The sequence below is a fragment of the Tympanuchus pallidicinctus genome, unplaced genomic scaffold (genome assembly GCF_026119805.1).
Source record: "Tympanuchus pallidicinctus isolate F22 unplaced genomic scaffold, pur_lepc_1.0 scaffold3, whole genome shotgun sequence".
NCBI classification, from domain to species: Eukaryota; Metazoa; Chordata; class Aves; order Galliformes; family Phasianidae; genus Tympanuchus; species Tympanuchus pallidicinctus.
In genome coordinates this window covers 33,746,018-33,770,580 of record NW_026294747.1, presented here as the reverse complement: position 1 = coordinate 33,770,580, position 24,563 = coordinate 33,746,018, and the positions used below count along the sequence as shown (strand labels likewise).

The 24,563-nt window shown below is 35.3% G+C and overlaps 1 protein-coding gene across 4 annotated transcripts in view; it reads right to left on the bottom strand.

Annotated features, from left to right (window-relative positions):
- Positions 1-4,275: 4,275 nt before the first annotated feature.
- Positions 4,276-24,563, bottom strand: part of NUBPL (NUBP iron-sulfur cluster assembly factor, mitochondrial) — a 90,765-nt gene continuing 70,477 nt past the window's right edge. For 2 of the 4 annotated variants that reach the window (XM_052694703.1, XM_052694701.1), the window contains 4 exons: positions 23,762-23,847; positions 19,382-19,502; positions 15,471-15,553; positions 4,276-4,354 (listed from right to left, as the gene is read on the bottom strand). In XM_052694703.1, coding sequence (XP_052550663.1) covers positions 4,292-4,354; positions 15,471-15,553; positions 19,382-19,502; positions 23,762-23,847 — 353 coding nt within the window. In that variant the 3' untranslated portion in view covers positions 4,276-4,291. Of the gene's footprint in view, positions 4,355-9,430; positions 9,575-15,470; positions 15,554-19,381; positions 19,503-23,761; positions 23,848-24,563 lie in introns of those variants that run through there. The other 2 variants (XM_052694702.1, XM_052694704.1) reach the window with 2 other exon arrangements.

The window sequence follows — 24,563 nt, the reverse complement described above, 5'->3', positions numbered from 1 at the left end:
CTGTGAGCAGCCACAGCATCAGACTTCTCCTACCCATCAAACATGTTATGTTACTCAGACACACAAAAATTTGGTAAAATTCATCAAAAACACTACAGGCAAGGATCAAAGTCCAGCTCAAGTCATTAGGCTAAAAACGCTTCCTGCAATTAGGACTATGCTTCTTACTCCTTTTATAAGCAATATGGCTTTATAAGGGAAACAGCAAAAGCTCCTTGCTTGTCCTTAGTGAAGACTAAACTGAGGAATTACCCTAAGTGTAGGGGCTGCACATTTGCATCTTAGACGCAGGACAGGTCTTTGTGCCTTCACTGCTGTCCCTGTGAATATGCAGGCATGGAGACATCACCCACACCAACATCTGGAAAGATGGGAACAGAGCCTGGCTCCCCTTGTTGAAGGAGTGCCCTGGCTATTCAGGTACAGAGCTCACACGCCAATCTCTGGGCTGTATTTGCTATTGCAGTGCTCTGCACAGCTGGGGCACCTAAATCCCCTTTATCTCATTGTACAGTATCACAGGGGCCTTTGCAAATCAATTCTGCAGCCCCCAGAGTCACTCACAGACTAAAATCACCTAAGCAACAGAAGGCTTTTCCTTTGTTGTCATTCTCCGTCTGATTATCCCCAGCAGCAGCAAGTTGGGTGTTAGTAAGGCACAGCCTTCTGGGAACCTGGAGATATTCTCACTAGCACTACCTCCCTTTCTTCTCCCCCTTGGCTGCAGCCCTCAGCATGCACTATGAGGCCCAGTAACCACCAGAGCACAGCTGACCAGCACACCAACAGCCCACTTCAATGGCTCCAGCAGAATCACAAGCAAGGACTAAAGGGAGCTGGCGCAGGCCCAGATGAGAATCATTCCCACAAAGAGAAGGACACTGTGGAGGGATTCGTCTGCCGTACTAAATCCAAGTCAGTCTATTTGAAGCAAATTCAGAATTACTTTTGTTGTTCTTGTTGCTACACTGAAATGAGCTGCTTCAATTCCATGATCACCAATCAGAGCAACCAAAAAGTGCTGTAGTTTAAAGTCTAATTGAATTAGTAGAGAAAAAACTGATTTGTAAACTACTTTCCTCTCACAACTTCAAAGAACAATTACAGTGTCACTGCTATTGCGAAATTTAACATCTGCAGGAATGCACAAACCACAGTCTTAAGTGGCTTAACAGTTTGAAGCAATCAGAATGTAGCAACAGAAGTTTTATAGCAAAATATTTCACCAACAAACGCGCTTTCATACCTGCTTTGAGCTTCAACTTCAGCAAAATTGAGACTGCTGAAAGCCAGGAAACACAGTGTATTAAGACACAGTGTACTTCTCAGCAAGGAACAGCAGGAGTTACCCACAAGCACAGCTGTGCTCATGACCTGAAGAGCAGCATGCCAAAGAGGACAGAAGGAACTGCAGCAGCTCACGTGGATAGGGCAGCACTGCAAGGCAATCCAGCAGCAGTGCCCTCAGCACACACAAAGTAGATGGCATGGGGCAGCCTCTGTCCCTCTGTCCACATGCCTCCCTTGCCTGGGGAGATGCTGCTGCCTGTAATTGCAACTTCCAGCACAACCATCAGTTATTATGTGCTGCTAACCCATGATCATGGTAATTCTACAAGAAGTCTTCCACTGCTTCTGAGCAAAGAGCATCTGACCCTGCAGTTCAGGACAGATGAGACCTATCGTTAGGATTAGCACCTTCATAAAAAAACTACAGTGGTACACTAGGAAATATCAGACAGATAGAAGTAAAATATTAAAGCTGGAAAGAGCAAACAACACTGTATGTCAAGTATGTGACCTTATTTATAAATGTATGGTTAAATGCCAGTGCATCCTGCTTAGCCTGACTGATCCAACTGCCAACCAATAACCAATATCAGTGATTTTATGATGTAACATTTCAAATCTCATGCACTGACTTGAAGTCATTACTAGTTAGTTAACAACGTATCCTAGAATTAAAAAAAAATAATAATAAATGTGTGCTTCTGTAACATTAAGTCCCAGTAGACATGGTGTCTATTCCCTTCAGATCTTTTGCAGGAAGAAGACTGGGAAATGTGCTTCTCGTTCATGAGAAAAGGAAAAGTAACGCAACTATGTTCCCATTTTAAATTTGAAATGCTAAGATATCCCACCTATTCTCATGGTCCTTTATGCAATTATATATATATTATGTATTTATATACATATATATATTTTAATGACTGATAAGTTAAAAAAAAAAAAAAAAAAAATCAATAAATCAGCTTTCATCTGCTAGTTGTTCAATCCTTCCACGAAAATATTTATTAAATATGAATTTTCAAACTGGTTTAGAAACTGATTACATGTAATCATAATTACATGTAATCATAACTCCCTTCTGTAATAAAAGTGCATTAAACACAGTTCTAAAGGTAACAGTTTTAATACAGCAAAGACAGTAATTCATCAGTAATTCATCAAAAGGAGGAAAAGTAAAAATTAGTAAAAGTATAGGTGTGCTCATTGTTCACTTTCAATATGAACTGCTTGTCAGAAGCATTTACAAACCTTTTTGCAAAGTTAATAGGATAACAGCCTTTTGCTAAAAAAGTCAGAAATCCCACTTCTTTTTTTTCTTAAATGACTGTACTACCCCAAAACCATCACACAGTTATTATAGACGTAAATACTACAACAGGTAAAACACAAGTAAATAATGCACAGAGAAAATATAAAGGAATGACGTTACCAATGGAATAAAGAACAGAATATTCAGCCAGCTTATATTTCAGTAAAATCCAGTCAACAACTGTAAGGGTCTGAGTATTTGTTTCAGTTCTAAAGGCCCGGGACAACACGCAACAGAAAAATAAAACACTGGTACAAGGCCTCATGAGGGAAGGCACACGAGAGGCAGCTTAATTATACGTGTCAAGATTGACTTGAAATAACTAAATAAGCAAACTAAGTTTCGAAGCACATCATTTACATGCTTGCAAATTCAATTAACCTTGAACTTTAACCCATAATTTATGCCCCTCTCACAATATAAATTCTGGGTACATATGATTTAATGCTCCTAATGTAAATGGATACTTTTTTTTTTTTTTTTCCTTTTCATCTTCTAGAGCTTCAGTAAGGAAAATCAACTAATGAAAAACGTATGAATAATTATTTGTATTACAGGCAGAATCTGTGTCCCAGAGAATTTAATAGCACACAGAATTCCTTAGTGTGGAGAATCTCCCAGTCTAGTTAACATTTGTGTTTAGGATATCTATACTTACTATTGACTAGATGAAAAGGCCCAAATGCCAACTCAAACATCTAATTGTAGACAGAAACTCACTCCCTGATGACATATTCTTTTACTTGATCAACAACACAAGAATAAATATCGCAGAAGCAGTAAGGTAACAAAACCAAAAGGGCCATGCAGTTTGAAGACCAAAGTCTTCCCTCCTTCAAAATTTTATCTTTACACTTAAATTCCAAGTTGCTGCACTGTATTAGAAATATGCATTCATGAATTTAATTTATCTTGAGTGCTTCCCCTGACATACCCTGGCAAATCAAGCTCTGGAGTTTGCCACAAAGACCTCAGTTATCTTGTGTCCCATGCTAGTCTATTACATTGTAAGGCAGTCAAGAAATGAGCCTAAGGGTCATGTAATCCATTATCCAGTAAACTGAATTAATTCGTGATTGAACATTATCTAATAACAAATTAATTTGTTCATGACACATTATAAGCATAGTATATGTGTATTTTTTTTTTTAAGGAGCAAAAATGTACTGCAGTTACATAACTGAATTTTTCTACTAAAGGTTTTGCAAAGGTTACAGTCATTTTGGTAGTCAAGCAAGATGAAAAGCTGAATCAGAATTTACAGAAATTATAGCATTGCAAATGTCATTTCTTAAGTAGGACTTACATCTTGGCATACTTATCATCATTCTGGTTGGCTGGACAGGCTGCCTTCTTGACCTTAAAACAGGACACATCTATCTGAAAGATGCACTTTGTCCCTTCTTGCTTGATAATGTTACAATCCTGCAATTAAATATCATCTATCATCTTTTGCATTATTGAATCCATTTGGGCACGGCCAAACAATGATTTGAAAACAGGTAAATATCACAATTGTAACTTAAACTGTGATAAATTAACTCCTAGAGAAGCTCTTTGGAGAAAAAAAAAAAAAAAAAAAAAGTGTCCACACCATTAAGCAGCAGGACTCTGATACTTGTCACATCAAAAGTTTACTTCATTGGTAAGTGACAACTGGTTCAAGTACTTCATTGGTTTGTGACAAACTGTTCAAGCTGGAGGTGCTGGCAGCCGTCTTACTATTTCTACGGCTATCTTCAGATACGCTTTAGCCTGTAAAAACAAAAACATATGTTTAGAACTTTTCAATATAAAACAATACTTTGTCTTTTTAGGCATATGCTTTTTCATGCACAAAATTAAAGAAAAGTGTGTTCTATTCAGCTAATTTTGTGTTGAAGAAAACTATACATTGATACATAAAGTAAGTGCAAGGATTATTTAAATATCAGAGTAAATGAAACTTCAGTGTTACTTTTAGGATACAATTTGACTTAACGATCTGCCTTCTGCAGCAAACAATCAAATTTTCAGGATGTGAGGCACTGAGAAGGAAGGACCTGTGGGACTAGAGCCCCCTATTAGTTATAAACATCCCTCACCTCACAGAGGGATGCACTGTACACAGGATTGAGATAGAATCAGATAAAATAATGGTATTCCAATAAAAAATTAAGATAACAATTTCATTATGCACTTAAAAAAAAAAAAAAGACATTTCCAAGAGACTGGAACAGGTATCAAGAAAAAAAGCTCACTTTCGCACGAACCTGAGACATGAAGTAAGATGCTCTAAGTCAGAGGGCAGAAACCAAAGCTTCAAGATTATGAGAAGTGACTCAATTCAAGCTTGCTTCTCTTTTAACCTCTGACAAAATGACACAGCTTAGACCATAATCAATCTAACCTCAAATATTCATAAACCTACTGCCAGAAGATGTAAATAATGACACTACTTAAGCTTTAACTACTTAAGCATAAACTACAAAATTAAACACAATTAATGCTTTATCAAACTCAACAAACTGATAGATGAAATCGAACATTTGTTTTAGAAAGGTCTCTTGATATAAAGATTTTCATGTGAAACAGTACTATATGCATGTACATATTTACCATGTATGCTCTTCAGAGATTATTTCCAGTGCTAAAATGGACACCTTATCTATAATTTGAATTTGTCATGCCTCAATTTCCAGCTGGTACATCATGTTTGCCTAGGAAAAGAAAAGATTCCCCTGCTATTCAACCTGCTTCTACTTTGTTAGACAGTAACCACGGTAATTCTTCACCTCCTCCAAAAAGCTTGCATTTGGAGCCTCTCATATTTGGCTCTATGATTTAGATCTGGGTCCTGATGGGCCTTTAATATAGCAAATCAGCTGACAAATACATAAGGTTAGAGCCTGAGGGGCAGAAAGGTCTGCATCCTGCTTACACCACAAGCACCAGCTGCTTAAGCACAATAACAGCCACTTTTTGCAGGCAACCCTACATATTTTCTCTCTTTCAAGCTTTGCTCCTCACCTGTCAGTTTTATTTTCTGGCACTCTCAGACTCTGATACTCTTCATACTAAATCAAGTAATTCTGGAGTTTGTAAGGAATGCAGGCACCATCTACTTGCAGACAACAGAACACATCAAATGCATTATGACCACAGCATAGTAAGTCCTTAATCCTGAAATGCTCTGGACACACAAGTTCTCATGCAAGTGGTTATATCAATGTCCAGTGAGCAATCTACATTTGCTACTCATGTGATTTAAGCCTGTGCTCAGCTTCATATCCTCTAGCTACACAATGACAAAGCTAAGACTTATTTTAAATAAGAGCTATAAGAGATTCTGACATATGGCCAAAAAAGTACTACTTCCTATTCTGAAATCCTGTGTAAGAAGAAGGTTTTTTTTTCCTTCTTGTAACCAACTTTGACTACTGACTATTAAAGAGATTAAAAATGTGTTTCTAATAAAATGATGATTATGGTTAGAATGTCTTCAGAAGACTGGTGTCATTCATGTTTATTTTCTCCACAGGCTTACACTATAATGTCCTACATAGTTAGGACTCACACAAACTACATGTCAGAGTCTTCTTTAAAACCATTAAGCTGTGTATCTACACTTATAAAGCAGTGCTAAATCCAGGCAACACACAGATAACTGAAGATTCTTTATGAGTGAGTCTGAAGAATTGACTTTTGCTCAGTCTTTTGTATCATGGATAAGATGGCTCTTGTTTCAGAGTAGCTTTTACATCTCTCAGTACATAAATTGACAAAACATCTAAAAGTGAATTATACTCTCATAAGTAGTCGATTATTCATGGTTAAACGGCACCAATTTTAAAAAAAGCTACTATTTCTTCATTTACTCTAGGAATATTATACATGCTTAAAAACAACCTATACATCCTCATGGCCATTTAGATCATACCAATACACTCCAGAAGAAAAAAAAAAAAAAAAGCATGATTATTCCCAAGAGAGTTATGCTGTTCGAATCTACAGGATCTCACAAAGATTTATACATAATAGGTGACTTAAGAAGCAAAGAACAGATGCACAATGAAGACAATACTGCAGCTACAACTGAAGTGGGTGTAAATACGTGGTCATTTTAACATCTCCTGTTTGATTAGGCTACATTCCCCACACTAATTTTTCCTTCCATTCCTGCAATAGGTCATTCAGGTCTACCTGGTCACCTGTGAAGTAACAGCTGTGGTATTTGTAGGGTCCTTCACTAGAAAGTAGAGCGGAAATCTCAGTCACTCACAAACAAAATAAAATATTGAAAAAATAATTATGTTAGCTTAAATAAGACTGCACCTGATATCTTACAATATTACTATTCTGGACCACATATAGATAGAATAAACACCCAGGGACCAGTGATCACAACAGAATCTACTTGAAAAAATTAGAAGAAAATTTTCAAGTGAGACGTGAGAGTAAACATTGGGCTTTAGTTTATGAAGAACAGAACAAAAAAGCTTTTATTCCAGAGTACAGAAAATACCAGCAAAAGGTTTGCCCTTGTTAAATGATAATTCACAACAGACAGGTTAAAAATTTTAAGTAGAAAATGAACAATGAAAGCAAAAAGTATCAGCCAGAGCAAAGGCTGACAGAGCTAAGGACAATAATAAGAAATTTAAAAGACTGGTCAAGATTAAAAAAAAAAAAAAATAGATCCTTCCAATTCTGTAGCTATCAGCATAGCTACAAAGATTCAGACCAAACGTCAACACAGCATTCTTCCTTCAACCGTGGCTAATGACAGGAGTTTACTAGAACAAATGAAGGATACTTCCCTAGGATTCTCTGCAGGCCCCTCCATCCATTTGTGACTCAGGAATCTCCTGAGTGGGATGTCTATGTGTAAGACATAAATTGACTTTTCTTAATTTATCTTATGATACTTTGCACTCCTGACTCCACACTACTGAGTATTAAGCTGACTTTTTCATAGAACTGCTATAATTTCAAGGTGTTTATCCCTCTAATTGAGAGCTCATTACTGCTTATAGAAAACAATATTTTCTCCTGTATACATAAATTTGTGGCAAGAACTTAAGTTACAATTGAGTAATTCAAAGTGGTCCTATAACTGCAGTGTGTTGGGTAGTGCAGCTGCGTCAATGAGCAACGCACAGCTCTGTGTGGTCTTGCTACTCCCCAGCTAGAAGTCTGCATAAACAGGATAATGGATCAATTTGGAACAACAAATCAACTTGAAAAAATGAGGAAAGGAAAATAGGAGACGTTCAGCACACAGTTCAAGTTAGTCAGCATCAACAGATCATGCATAGATCATGCATAGCTGGAGCAGTCACGTAGATCAACGACTAAAGTGGATCAGGGAGGTTCATTTGCTCCAGATGAAGACACCATGGATAAGGACTTCCATAACCATCCAGGTAGCAACCAGATAACATTCTTGGGAGATCAGATTCCTTAAACATTACCCTATTTCAAGATCTGAATAAACTAGATTTTTCTGTCTCCCAAACAATGTTCACAAGTGTCTGGGCAATGATTTCATATTTATGTACGCCAACTTCCATTTGCCATTTGTCTGATCTGTCATGCAGTAACAGGAGTCTCCTGTCTCAACCCTTTGCAAACCAGCATGCTATTACTACCTACTCCTATTATCAGCATTGTTTCTTGGGTTGCTTTTTTATTTTGTTTTCATTTTGCTTCATTTTTTAAGCTCCTCCCCTCCCCCAGTAGCTGCTCCATGCACTGAATAGAAAAGTCTCTCACATTTTGCTACAAGGACTCCACCAGTAATCCATCTTTGACTAAATCAACAGTTTCAAGCCTTTGAACAAGTCACTCAACTACAAGTGAGAACCTTTCTACTAGCAGTAGCATACATCAACGTACAGAAAATCATATTAATCACCAATACACCTTTTGTTAAATAAACACAACTCTGTATATATTGAGCCTTTCATCCCACTCACAATCTATTTAATGCAGCATCTGTACACAAATAATAGAGCCTAGTTCCACTATTTATTCCATCACTACTAAGCAAAAGAAGATAGATTGCAGCAAAAAAAAAAAAATGGAGAAGGATTTTTATTTCCTTTTTGGTTGGCAAGACAAAAGAGAAGAGTTCTCAGTCATTGCTGACAACCATTTTCATTTTTATAGGCTAAAGGTGAAGTTCATATGACAGTTTCTCCATTTACAGTTTGGAATATTTTATAAACTTTTCAAATTTTTTTTTTTTTTTTTTTTTTTTTTTTTGCTGATGGACAGTTGATACTTAATGGAAACAAATTTGTTGGAAGCTAAACATTCTCCTTCCTTGAGAGCACCAAAAGGCATACAGAAGATTGATGCTCTAAAAAAAAGATCAGGTTCCTTTGCTACAAATGCTGAAGACGCTGGGCCAGAAAGCAGCAGCGCAAGAGTAGAGGTAGAGACAGAAGGTAATGTCAGTGAGTTAAAAGAGTTGATAATGATCACTGAGACTATTCAACTCTCAAAGACTTGTACAAACACTGTCAGAAAAGACCGCAGCATTCCTTAGATGACAAAACTTCTTAGGACTGAGAGTGTGCACTGGATGAAGTAACTAAAGATAACATAGATCTTGGGGTAGGACTTGGAGAGCATGTAATGAACTTTGAAGGACTGAAGAGTCCTGTTTTGCCTACATAATCAGAATGTCCCAATTCATTACTCATGGAATAATAGACACGTAGTAGAATTAAAATGCAAGTTATTTTTTTATTGCTCTGATTAAGTTCTATAGTAAACCTGGACAAATATAAGCCTGTCAGTTATACTGAAATTCCTTTCAGGTAATTAATTCTTGAAAATCTTACTCATGAAGTATGTATGCATTACTCCTAAGGCAACTGCAAAAATCACCAAACAGCTTATAGCTGACTCTGTTTTTTCCATGGATTGGCTTGGCTTGACCTGCTAATTTGCCTTGCAGTTCATTTTCACTGAAGTACAGATCTCAGGCTGTGAACAATTCACAGTGTTTAGTGCAAAGGCCACACAACCACAGAACAGAACTTACCCATCAATAGAACCAAAATAGGAAAGAGCTGGTATCGCATTCATCTTCTCCCAAACCAGGGAATGCCAGCAACCCAGAAAAAAAAATATACTGATCGCATGACTTGTTTGTGGGCCAAGGACACCAAAGAGCACAAATCCAAATAGCAACATCTTTCTAAATTCTATTAAAGGATTCCAAGACTATTAAGATGCTTTGTCTAACTCAGCAATCCAAAGGAAAATCTGTGCAAGCACTGACTGTCTGGAACAGTGAATGCAACTACGGCTACAAAGAAGAGTACAAATGTTTTAATCTGCACAGCTGAGCTGTCAGGGTCTTGTACTATAATCATCGCTAAAGAAAACTAGCAACCTTAGGCAACAAGCATCTAATGAGATAGCAGCATTACAAAGATAAACACTAAACTTGGCTAACGTCTATACAATGACAATGCTTGATTATAACTTACTGAAAAAAATGCATCTCTTTCTCTATTCAGTCACAATCCATGCTTTCATTTCTGTAAGATCTTTTAGTTTTAGTTTTCATGGAAATTACTTGACTTTGACACAACTCCAAATTCCAGTGTGCCTGAGATGCCCACTGATATCTCTATTTTACCACAGTCAGCACAGGAGGCACTAAAAACATAACAAGCACAGTTTTAAATGAGTTTCCACTTCAGACAAAAAATTTATAACATTCAAAGAAAGTTCTGATTGCTACAAGAAGTCTAGAATCTTTTCCATTCTGTCTTCCTCTTGGCAGTTCTCTATGATAAGATTCTTCTTTTGGTGAATGGGCAACTTTTACCAAACTGCAGTGAAGCCCAGAAAGGGGACTTATTGAAAACATAAAAGTTAACCCATAAATTACAACTACAAGGTAGGAGATGGGTTAAATAAAGTGGATGTTTCCTGATTAAAAAAAAAAAAAAAAAAAAAAAAGCCATAGTATTCATGGAACATGGAAATCGCTTGTTAATCCTATTTATATATGAGCAATTGCAAAAGTTAAGCTTTCCTCTGATGGAGCTTCAGCTGTGAAGCACTGCTAGTCTCAAGGTGCCATTACACATCTACATTACTCAAATGCCTTTATGTATAACAAAAAGCATCCTGCCTGGAAAACATTGTTAAGTAGAATAGTGCAATCCAAATGCAATACAGTCTCATCCTTCAGACTATCTATCCTAATACTCAGCACTTTCTCCAGCAGAATGTAAAAATGAAGGTCTGATGATATACTACCTGAATGAAGGATTCAAACCTACATATACCAAATTTTACTGTGATCATTCGGAGGAAGCCTGAATGGTTGTAAGGCACAGTATACATCATATCAAGCAGTCTTCAGGGCTTGCTTTTCTAAAAGATATCATGCTCTGGACAGATCTCTCTTCGAATGAAATCACTGATGACAGCTAAACAACAGCAAACATAGTTTGCTACCACTATTTCAATTTTTTTCTAACTAAAGCAAAGCTTTAAGTATGGTACATTTTTACTCTACTCACACTTCATCCTTGCAAATAATTCTACAGAAGAAGTCTTTATGAATACAATTTTCAACTGTCCCCTTGGATAATATCAAACTCAAGTCTGTAACATTCCTAATTTATTTGACTGCTGAAGCCTAGTGCCCCTGCTTTCCACCTGACTGGGCTTCTTCCCTCCCGTTACAGAGCTCTGTACCACTTACTGGCCTCAAATTCTTTCACCAATACGTACGAACATTTTCAAGGGGGCTGAACACATTTCACATAGTTAAGTGTAAACTAGACAATAAGAATTATGTGTTTTTTCTATCATACACTGGTCTTTATGACAAGCATGTTTTCCAGGAATAAGTCCTAGTTTCCTTACTCCAGGACAAGTTTTTTTTGTTTGTTTTGCTTTCTACCCAAGCCAAATTCCTCACTAAACTGCAAGCGAGTTTGCACAGAATCCTAGCAAATTAATGGAATTTGCTCCCTCTCATCTTCCCATACTTTCCCAATGTACTCAACTTGACTTTATGAGGCTGAACTCAGAGTATCTTTTCCTTAATAGATTCCAGATGTTTTCTGTAACAATTTTGGCATGAAAACACTGAAGAGCTGACTGACCAAATGTACTTATCTTCTATACTTTCTGACATCAGAGCTTACCATCTCTTTTGTAATGGAAGTAATGGAAGAAGGTGAAATAAAATTTCGTTCTATCGTGTCTTCTCTGCTGTCTTAAATACAACATCCCTCCTGAATATTAGAGGTGTATCATCTCACTACAACTCTTTTTTCCTTTTTTTTTTTTTTTTTTTTTTTTTTTAAAATCACCTCATTCCTAAGCCAAGATGAGAGACTACATTTCCTACTTATCTCAGCCTCCAGTACATCTCCTCCCTGAAATTTCTATTTAACCAACTCACTCTAGTTTTTAAATGGTGAATGGCTACAGTGGTATAGAAAACATACTTTGAATTCTTTAGTTGCTTGCTGACACTGGATTAGGTGGCAGTTTGGTACCAGTTAGTCTGCCTCTTCCGGCAAGGCATAAGCAAATCCACTGTGCCACTGAGGCTGTGAGATACCCAAGAGTTTCAGCCTGGATGTGCTCACAAGACAACCACCCTAAAACTCCTTAAGTTTTTTGCTCACAGATGGAAAAGCTTTTAGAAACCCCTACTAAGTCTATCCCACTGTTGATGGGGAGTTCAACAGACATTTTTAACAATTAGTTTGGTGGAAGAGTAACTCCAGTGGAAATAATCATGTTTATCTCTCATTGTGCATCCAGTCCTCTCACCTCCCAGTTTCAAAACCCTCATTTTCTGTTGGTTTTCATTTGCAATCCTTAATAGGTTCTCTCACATTTGAGCATTAACAATTCCTACCTAGCTTCAGTGATTATTCTTTTGTTTTCCATATTTTATGTTGCCCATTTTAACAGTGTTCTTGATTTTTATTTTATTATTAATATTTTTTTAAACTAGCTCCTCTAGCTCTGTCCAGAGACTCTTGTATGTTTGGACGAGCAAACAGCAAAGCCCTATCCAGCCAATCCGCCTCCACAACTAAGAGAGGAAGGAAACATTCCCAAGACTCTCAATTACCTATAGAAGGGCCTGGTAAATCCTCACTGTTGATTTAAGAAACGACAAGCTCCCTGTACAGGACCGTAGATCACTAACAATTGCTGCTGTCTGCTACCTTTCTGTTAGATTACCCTCTATTATTTAGGCTAATATGCAAGTACAGCAATATTCAATTTTCACAGCACATTTCTACAGCAGATAAAAAAATTTTGCCAATAAAGTCTGTTTAAAAAAAAGTCGTAATTTAAACAACTAAGCTGACAGACATGTTAATGTGGATAATGTTATACCAAGAGCAAAATGAATTTGCTAATATTCTGTATTTCTCCTTGAGGACATTACCACTTGGGGACTCGAGCTTCAGCAAAATGAATCTTATGTATCCTGTAGATTCTGTGGGATAAGTTTCAAAACTGAAACATCCACTATTTTACAAGTAATTTTATTTCTTCTGGAAGGGTTATTTTGGTTGTTAGTAACGTCCTTGCCAGTTTTGTATAAAGGCAGTTTTCTTCCTCTAACTGCATTTAAGCAAACTAAGCTTTAAAATAAATAATCTAAACAAGTTTGCTCATACAATTTAAAATCCTAGTGGAAATTGAGAGCTATGCTTTTACACATCAGCCAAACAAGGTGAACCCAGAGGTATGTTAGCAAAAAAAAAACAAAAAAAAACAGTACTAGCTAACATTTCAACAACTCCCGTTATTCTTGACAGAACTTAAAAGGTGTGACAACATGCTGGGCTTCTGAGAAGTCAGTCATCATTCTTATCCCCCACTGCCTAACTTAACTAGATATTATTTCAGTTCTGTGAGCCTCTATTTCATTTTTAAGTGTGTTCTAACAAAGACAAGAGAATTTTGTATACAAAAATCTGTAAATTTAAGGGACAAGTGCAGAGATAATTTCAGCAGCTCAGAACACATTGTTCTCTATCTGAATAGCTATGATTGTTCATGCCCGAATAGCCACAATTTTAGTTTATTTGAGAAATAAACTCATGGTGATGGGTGTCATGCATTAAAGATTAGAATCTGACCTTATAAGTCCTCTCCCACCATCAGGTATATGCTAAGAATTTCATTTTTCTTTTAAAATATAAGGGAACAACAATCACTTTCTCTGTCTTTATTACGAGAAGCAAATCAGTGATTTTTTTTTCATACTGTGAAGATTAGTTATATCTAAAAAAAAAAAAAATAAAAAAAATCAAGCTCACTCTCTGAGGAGAATGATTATCTCACAGACACAATGGCAGAGAAGAATATTAAAAGTTTTCCCCAGAGTCACACATATTTGTCAATCTTTATTCCACTCCATATTTAACTTAATTGCCACAAATGGTGCTTATAACCCCTCCTTTCATTACCAAGAACAGTCCAAGAAGGAACAGATGGCAACCCTACAGACTCTCTTGTCTTTCTTAATTTTCAGAATGCTGTCCTGCACATATGTATATAAGCTCCGACTCCCGCAGGCTACAGACGCATGGTTAATACAGATTTCAGAAATTGTTAGTGTTCCATATTGGTATGCTTAACTGTTTTGCATGAACTTTGACCTAAACTATACATATATTGAAAACCCTAGCACTTCTGATCAGAATTCCCAGATAGAAGCTACAATATAGGTTGAAATAATTCCTTTCCACAAGGATCTAGAATGAAGATCACTACATTATTCCACAGTCAGCAAAGGTCTTGTCGAAGACTAGCAAAATTATGCATTCAATTAGAAATAGGGATGCTGTAGTGCTGTTGCTCTATCCAATTTGGAAAAAAAACATGCTGCAATGTAAGTTACTATTCATCAGCACATTAACAATACTGGATTATTCCCCATCATTATTTTAAAAGAACGGGCAGGAAAAGTTATTTCAGTCTGTACCTAGCAATTACTGTATTAGAAAGAATGCATTATAGGTACTTTCTACCTTATCTATAACTAATTCTAGCATCTACTATCATCACTTTTTTTTTTTTTTTTTTTTTTTAAGGTATCATCTATGCAGCCTACAATAGTAAGGCTGCATTATTCAGTACACTGTGCCTACACAACATGGCAGATAACATCCTGCCCTACAGAGCATGGAAAACAAACTCCAGCAGAGGAGACAGGAAAAAAAACCTGGTCTCCAAGTGTTAATGAAATTTTATATGCACAACTGCTTTTCCTCTGAGACTTGCATATTTGACTGCCACCATCTTGACAACTCACATTTTCCTTTGGCAATAAAATGTTATGGTAAATGCACAGAAAAATCCATTTCCTCTTGTGTGCAAATTCCTCCACTTCATGCTGAAAACAACCCAGGTACTGACAATACGCAGATTTTGCTTCAAACATTTTTTGATGGGATCCTTTGACAGTTTCCAGGCTCCACTACCAAAGGCTCAACTGACAGTTTTAGAGGACCTCCATTAACTGCATGGTCTCATGTGGCTTAACATTGACCTTCCTCCTTAGCATACCAGATCCTGAATCAAATCATCGCTATTCTGAATCAAGCAAAAATACGCACACAAGCAAAACCCATCAGCAGCATTTCAAAAAACTGGGAAACATAAGGGCCAAAATTACTTAAACTTTCTTTTACAGCAACTTCATTTTCCTCAGTTACATTCAGGCACATATTTGTTTTCAAACAGTCATAAAAAGAAGCAATCTCCATCCACTTTTTTTTTTGAAGGGTGAGAGTGAGATGAGTTTTTTTGTGTTTTTTGTTGTTGTTGTTGTTGTTTTTTGTTTTGTTTTTAAATCACAGTGCCCCAGACTTACGGCATCACTTTGAGGCTGTGAGATCACAACAGGCTGCCCTGAATCACAGGTCTCCCGAATATTAACTTGCAGTGGAACGTCTCCTGTATTAAAGACACCAAACACGTGTAAGCAAAGACCTAAGATATCTTCAATGTTTCATCAAAATAGCCCTGAAGTGACTTGAAAACAAACTCCAGTTTTCTTGAAGTTCTTTGTATTACTTATTATAAATATATATATATTAAAAAAAAAATAAAAAATAAAAAAAATCAGCATTTCAAATGAAAATTGGCTGCAGAACAATTTCTATATCTCCAGTGTTTAATGCCAAATATAATCTGGCATTTTCAACTTCTGAATATGACAGACTATCCTAGGCAATAAATAAGGACAGGTTGCTTGCTTTTTTCTCTTGATTACACAGAAAGATACAAGCTGAGATACAAACTATTTCAAGTACATGAAGTTTGCAACATTAGGCAACTACTCATGCAACTTCCTAACCCCTGACTATATTATTTTCAGTGCTTTTTAAAGATCTTAATAGCCATTCAAAGACTCCTTTGAACACTTAATTTCCAAATAATAACATTTGTTATTGTCCTTATTAGGTTCTGTATCCAATTAAAAAGTAGCTAAGCATTGAGTTCCTTCTTTCCAACAGAAATCTTTTTTATATTCTTTTATAACAAGCAGGGAACTATCAGAGAGGAAAGCAATGTTCTGAAGAAGACTCAATTAGTCACCCTACACCACTCTGAAACACACTTTCTAAAATACAGTTTTTCAGCACTAAAGAAAACTTGAAGCTACCACGTTCAGTTCATTACTACAGAAATAATTAAGAGGTGAATTGAAAACCAACTTTTGTAATGAAAGATATAGCTGCACTTTACATCACAGATTGATGCAGACAGAATACACCATGCTTCATTCAATTTTGACTTGTCTCAGAAGCTGTAATTTTAATTCATGCATTTTAGCAACATTTAATTAGCCTCAACCAAGCCAGTGCAGATTAATGAAGTCCAACATAGTTAGAGAATGAAACATTTAAATGGGTGCTATAAAAACTGACAAAATTTAGAAATTACAAAGCTTGTTAAGAAAAAAAAAAAAAAAAAAAAAAAGAGAGAGAATGAAGAGCACATAGGAAATGAAATCAATAGCAGACAAAAGCAGTGGCTCCATGATTACGGAGCAGAATGCTTAAAGAAATTCAGGTGTTTAGTTTTTTTTTTATTATTATTATAACCATCCATTTGCTTTAAATTTAACTATGGCTTATTTTCTTTTTTCCAATCTTGAATGACTATTCTTAGCTATAATAAGTAAATAAACAAATGGAGTTCTTTAAAATTTTCTTTTACTCTTAATGTTCTTATTAACAGAATAAGAGTAACTTCATAAATATCCCAGAACTTAGCTCTTACAATTACTTTGTGTAAAGACTAATCTTCACTTGCTTTTCCAAACAGCGTTCTCTGTCAATTTAATAACAATCTCAAAATTACAAAAAAGAACTATCCTGCTACCGAGGCAGCTTTTCTCTTATCTTCCCAACACTTACAAAGATCTGATGGCCCAACAGAAGCACAAAGTCTTTCATGCACAAAAGCGCAAGTCAGAGAAGACAAAGCAACAGGCAAATCCAATTAAAAAAAAAAGTCAAAACTTTATTAAACAGAAGCACAAAAACCATAAAAAAAATCTGTGCATCTGTTTGGATAATAAGAATTTGAGGAAGATGAAGCTTTTGCACTGCTCATCATTTTGAAGATGATGGGAACTTATCAATGTATCAGATCTACATTTTTCTGATGTTAATCATTTAATAATGCAAAGAAAGCCTAAGTGCTCAAAAATTTTTATTATATTATAGGAAATAAATAAATAAATCTCAGAGTCTCTGCTGGCTCTATTAGCAGACAGTTTAATAAGTTTGGAAGTGCAGAAGTCAGCACACAGAGCACAATAGTCATTTATCTTAGCAGTATGTAAATCAATGGCATATCTTTCTGGTCATAATTCTGGCCACTCAACTGTAATAGGAAAAAAAAATATATCAAAATAGGGGAATTTCAGAGACAGAGAAAGAAATAATCAGCAATGCAAAATCTTTCTCATGGACTTCAGCATTCTTTCCTACATGAAAGAATTAAAAGATGAGAGAAAACCTACATGAAATAACAAATGAAACTCAGAAAGTGTACTGGTGACTCAATTGTCTTCTGTCATAAACAAGAATTAGAGAGGTTTTCAACAATATTAAAGGCTGCACGTTCTGAGAAAGTAATTGAAAAATACTTTTGTGTTCTGCACACTGTTAGCTTGCAGAACTTACTGGATATTATCAGAGAAACTAAGATCCATCAGGATTTACATGAGAACTAGGTCTTTAGCTGAACAAACAGAATAGCAAGATATAAACAAAATAAATTTTTACAGATAAATACAGATAAAATCTCTCAAAGCTTTTGGGTGCAATACAATAGCAAGAGGATAAAACTACCATTTGGGAAAGATTAACATATAAGCTGTAAGCAAAAACGTTTGTCATACCATATGGTATTATTGTGCAGTGGTCACCCTTGAAATACAAACCTACTAAACAGATCAAGTACTCTGATTCTAAATTTAGCCCTCAGGGCACTTTTCTTAATCTTAAAATTGCCGTCAGAAGGATTGACTAAGCTAAACTTCACTCTGCCTTTCTTCATACACCACATTTATCCCCTAACAAAATTCCTAACGTATCAGACCTTTAATTATTAAATACTATTACTAATATTATAATCAGTTCTGCCTTCTTAGGAAATACCAGAAAACATTTACAGGACCAATGGTAGGACAGATCATTCGTGCCTGTGTATCTAACCGCAGATTTGATTCAACTCCTTACAGAACATTTGCATCCATCCACATCACCCAGGGCTGCAGAAGTCTCCCCTGGGCTCTGATCACAACTCATTATACACTCTGAACACTAAAAGATAGCCCAAATGTGTGTCTTTAATTATGTGCTGCCGTGCTATTTTTAATTTGTGTCAGACCTTGAAGTTTTTGTGTTGATCTTTCTAAGTGAGCTTCCTGGTTCTTTTAATAAATTAGCTATGGAAAATCATTGAGATAATTATAGTAATACATGAAAACATATCATTAACACATGCAATTATCCCATTTACCAACTTAATTATGCTGTGTTATATTCTACAATTTTCTTTTTCTTCACTGATAATACAGGTTGAAATATGCCTTTTTAAAGCAGCAATGTGTTTTTTATAGATCAAAGTATATTTTAAATTTATGCCAGATTATTTAATCATGGACAACTTCTGTTTTAAAGAAATATAATTTTTTCTTCACAACAACATTTTGCAAGTCAGCATATTCTTTCAATTTCAACACATATAATCATTACACTCTGCTTGCTTCCATGCAAAAGTCAAGATATCTTCACTTGGACATAAAAATAACTGCTCTAATGAACTGCATATCAAACTGGCATATTTATTTCACAAATATAACAACGTATTTCATTTAAATGAAATAAAACTTTTATAGGCACTAAGATAGTCCTTAGGTTTATGTTCTACAGGACCACACAGAAGTCTTGACTGTCTGTAATTATTGGTATGTGATATGTAATATATTGAATTTCAGGTAATATAGCACATCCAAAAAAAAAAAAAAAAAAAAAATCCACATTCTGCATAGTACATAATTTAAGAGATTTAAGATGCAGTTCAAGAATTAACAAGAATAATCCTGAGCATAAATCTGAGCACGCAACAAAAGTGACATTCAATATCTTAAACTATAATTCTATCGTATTCAAACAATGTCTGAATATACAATACTTTAGAATCTATACTTCAATTAAAGCCTTCCATATTCATGCCATTAATAAGCTATTTCTGTATTCTTACCTAGAACATCCAATCCAACAGTTTTTGCTAGATCTCTTACACCATCTGCTCCAAAAATATGTGTCTCATGTTTACATTTGGGACACTGGAAAACACTCATATTCTGAACTAGTCCTAAAACCTGTCAAATGAAAAAGGAGAATGTTAACACCTGGGATTCAAGCTTCAGTTCTTATTCATCTCTGACAGCAAAGAAGAGATTATCAACACAGCATCAACAAATCATCATCAGTTACTTTCACTTCCATTTCTAAAGTATTTCTACATTATTTATTTTTTTCCATAATTATACATCTAAAGGATTAACTTACACGACACAAAAGTACCTCTTGAACTAGTCTAACTTTTCAACAGATCTCCTTCTCAGAAAAGATGTGTTACATTTCTGACCTTTGAATACCATTTTTTAGCTTTGTAATTCAAGGTTTTGGGATACAAAATAATAATTAAAAAATTTTTAAAGAAACAACAATCAAATGTGCTTTTCAGATATTTTATAACTTTTCCTGAAAGAAAATGTTTTCAAAAAGGATCAGATTTGCTATTTTTCTGTAAAGGAGGAAAAAATTTTGAAGATTAAATAACAAGAATAATTATGTGAAAGGAAGTGACAAAAACTACTTTTCTGTTGATGTCAGATGTTCATCTACATCCCTGTAAAACATCTCCTGCAAATTTGCCAAATCAGACACATAAATATCTTCTTTCACAATGTACAGCAATGCTCATGATAAAATAGATCTCATTTTATTCACCTAGTAAACAAGCCTGTTCATTGAGGAAGAGCAGAATTTCTCAGAAGTGATGACAACAGCACACAAACACTGCGAAAGAGAACTCATCCCTATTTGCTGATCAACAGAAGACTCGCTTTGGTGGTTCCACATTAGAAAATTTCAGTTCAAGATACTTATGCTACAGATGAATATATATTTTTAAGTTCAGAAAAGCTGTTACATATCTTGTGACATTCTGTGCTTCTTAAAATTCGCCTAAGCATTCTGGTTACATGTTTTGAAGAAACTAACAAAGTTAGAGGAATAATATATCCACTGTGAAATAATGATCCAAAAGGATGCTGGTTCAATGCAGGCAACAGCAACTACTTTTGGTCTTAAAGTTTTAACTAAAAGAATACGGAGGTAGCACTGTGAGCAGGTAAAGGCCTGTCATTTACAATTTCTTAAAGAAAGTTTCCTTGCCTCAAAGTTAAAACTAATCAAAGGATGATAATCTGTTTTTGTTTCCTATTCCACTGTTACATGTTCCATATTACTTTTTAAATCTTCACTCATGTAAAATTTTCAGAGTTTAAAGTACGCAACTTTCAAAGAAACAAACAATATACGTGTGGATAGATTAATAGATAGATGCAAACATATGCATGCCATCATCTGTAGCACATGAAAGAAGAGATCTCGATATTTATACTCAAAAGGAATTCATCCCACTCCAGATAACTTGGGTCTTTAACTTTTTATTCTCCTCAATATATTTATACAATGTTTATGATACAGCAAATTCATAATCAAAGTCATTCAGCCTACTAATGTTTCACGAACAGCTCAGAAATATTACAGCTGTTTTGTTAATTCTTTGATCATCTAGTACCTAAAGATGTCTGTCTGCACCAGTTAACACAAATACTGAGCTACAGCTGAATTCCCAAAGCTAGATTGGCTTTAGAAGTCCTATTCACCGTCCTTTTTGGTTTTAATTTAAACAAACCTTACTAAAAGCATGTGACATTTCCGCATTACAATACTGCTTTTATTATCTCAGCCTCATTCCCATCTGTCAAACACCAAATAGTACATATTTACTAAGGTATAAATTGTTCTTCTTGTACACAACTAGACTTTTGTAATATTAGTTGCCAATTACAAATACTAAATTTAATTCAGAATCTGTGCAAATATACAAACCTTGGTCACTGAAGTGTATTTTTAGCACATATCACTGCAGACACTTGGATAAACAAGAGATTTCACTATTACTTTCAGAGTCCTTAAATCTATAGAAAATGTAATAGGTTTTGCTAATAAAGTCAATAATGACTCTTATTTCCCTGTTTAAATACTATTTTTGGAAAAGCCTCAGGTTTGTCTGGACAAACTATTCTACAAGCATGCATGAATCCTCTGCTCCTCAGTGAGCTCTTCTGCCTGCATACTTCTCTGAAAAGTTGGCTCAGTGAAACAAACACTAGATGCTCTGCAGCACAGAAGCCAGCCTACAATACCTACAATAGCCTACAAAAAGTCATAGTTCTAATGCTAAACTTCTTTGGTCAAACTTTTTTATTTTGAATAGTGAAAAGACACCAAGAAATAACAAGAAAGTAAGGAAGTGGCAAATTCTCATTATTAATTATCTGTGCACATACGGTTTCTAAATGCTTATAAGTTCTTTTTGCTCAATTAACCTTTTGATTACACAACATACGGTGCTCAAATCCAAATATACACTACCTTCTCCAGACAAGGAAAAAATTCTGAGAAACTCTTAAATTTCAAATCAGTAAAGGACAAACAACATTAACAATTGTGACTCAGATTCAATTTTGACTTAAAACTAAATGCAATACATAGGCAGGACCTTCTTTAACACTAATGTAAATGAAACACTTATGTTGATGTATATATAAATTGAGAAAAAAAAAAAAAAGGAACAAAATGTAAGAACTCTAATGCATTGATTTCAGTGCATTGCAATCTACCATCAGGCATAACAGTGTTGTTGTGGCTTATCACTTGATTAAAATAGAACTAGTCATTCTATTTAGTCCACATACATACTTAAATCTTGCCTACCATGCATCAGGTTAAGCCAAGCCTACCACAGAATACTTGGCTTTATTGGAAGCCATTCTCTGCAAAAAACATTGAATGAAACTGACTTAAAAAGAAATTTGGAGAATTTCTCATTAGAAGGAAAATTCAGCAAATTACTAAATTAAATGTGATCTTACATGAAAAGTCATTCTGCACAATTTTAGTAAATCCAAACATATAATCAAAATAGAACATTTCACATGCTGCTCTTCTGTCGTATATTTTTTCTTCTAGTAGTAAACAGCAAATGCTACCACACTTTCATTTTGGTGCAAAGACACTTGAGCAGTAAATAATAAGGAATGTGTCAATTTATGTCTTTTGTTATGCTATTTTGCAAACTAAAACAAAAAAATGCTGGCTTTTAAAAGAGCTAAAAATGCTACTGAAGCTACTGAAGTGTTTCCCTATCTTAGCAAAAAGTAAAAGTAACCTTCACAGAGATGAGCCAGACAACAATTTTTTTTTTTTAAGTATCGTAAATAGCTTTTTCCTTTACTGTTTCAAATAATGAATAGTAATAATTAATAGTTTGTATCTTCTCATCACATGCACATTTCAAATGAAAAATGAGTCTTCATGAACATGCACTAGAGTAGAACGTTCTGTTACTTAGCAACTTGTAACACTGTCAAGACCTTAAATCAATGTAATCATACTTAAAAGAAAAAAAAACATTTAAGAAGTAATCTAGTTAGTTTATTTTAAATGAATATATTTTTGTTTACTTTTGTCCATCTATTTCAAATTCCTTTACTTGGTTCTTCAGTTTGAGAGTGGTGAGATGCTGGAACAGGCTGTTCAGAGAGATTGTGGATGCTCCGTCCCTGGAGGTGTTCAAGACCAGGTTGGATGGGGTCCTGAGCAACCTGGTCTAATTCTATGATTCTATCATTCAGTTTAAATGTAAAACATTAATTCTGTTATTTGCTCCATTTCAGTCCATATGAATATAGGGGATAATACTGAACTTTGCATTCCCCAAACAAACAAGCTACCACATAAGCTCTAAGCATAATGAAAACAAGGTGAAAACGATGGACTTCTTTCAGTGACAGCCACAGAGCCTTTCAAATGGCAGTGACAATTAGGTACACACAACTCCCCAAAACTTAAACTTCCTTTTTAAATTGTAGTGATATATGATTTTCCTCTCATCTAACAGAATGTTAGGTTAGAGCTATTCTTGAGAATACATAAAGAGGATACAGAAAGGCAGTACATTTGGAAAGAAGAGATTACTTTATAAATTACTTTATTTAGCTGGTTAGCATTCTGATCCATTCCAGGTGATTAAACAAATTGATTGAAAATAAATTGAATACTATTATTACTTGATGCTGAATTTTTTTTTTCCTTCTGCTAAAGAAAGCTTCTGAGACAGATAGGAGGCAGATTCTAACCTTTTTTTTTTTTTTTAAACAAGAATTTTTGACATTCAAGTGATCCAAGTGGATTGTTCATCTACCACAAACATAGAAAATTTTCAGATTTTTGGAATTATAATTTTTTTGAATCTACTGGTATTTTTAATGTAGATGCTTACAGGTACATGGACTTTTCTAAACATTTCAGTTCCTTTGCGTGCATCCAACAAAGCCACGTCTTGTGGAGTAGAGACGATTACAGCTCCTGAGAAAAGAAATATGAAATATCATTAGTTTAAATTATGATTCATAACTGCTAAGTATCTTGACAGTTGAACAGTTTTTTGGTGCTTTCTCCCTCCTCTCCCCCCTGTTTAAGAAAGAAAATTATCCTGTTTCTTTATAATGCAGTGACCAAAACTGCATGAGATATGATGCAGAGTAATAAAAAATAACTTAAGACTTTTTCGCCCTATATTTTTCTATGTGGAAACTACTTTACTATGCAAACGAGGAAACTGATCTAGCTGCCACGTGACCGCGAACAGATGACAGAATGGACATGAGTAGCTTTTCAGAGGCACAACACCATAGATGCACAGGACTTCACAGCAGGAGCCCTAGCATCTTAAGAGCCCTCCCAGTTCGCAAAGCACTGGGATAGGAAACCCTCAGATGGCTCCATGCAATCCATGTGCTGACTGACGGCATCTCTCCTGCATGACAGTCAGACATTTCCAAACATTGCCTAACAGCACATGTGAATGTTTTCGACCAGTATGCTTAACCTCTAGTTAAAAAGGAAAATACAATCTGGTGTTTCACTCCTGAAAAGCTGCCTCTCTCTGCCTTACATAATATTAGACTTAAGTCCAAAAACTGAACAGCGTATGTAACACATTAAGCAAACAATTTCCTATTGTTCTCTAAAACTCTGGAATGCAAATAATTTGCTGTTTTTCCTAAGCTGACCTGTTTCCA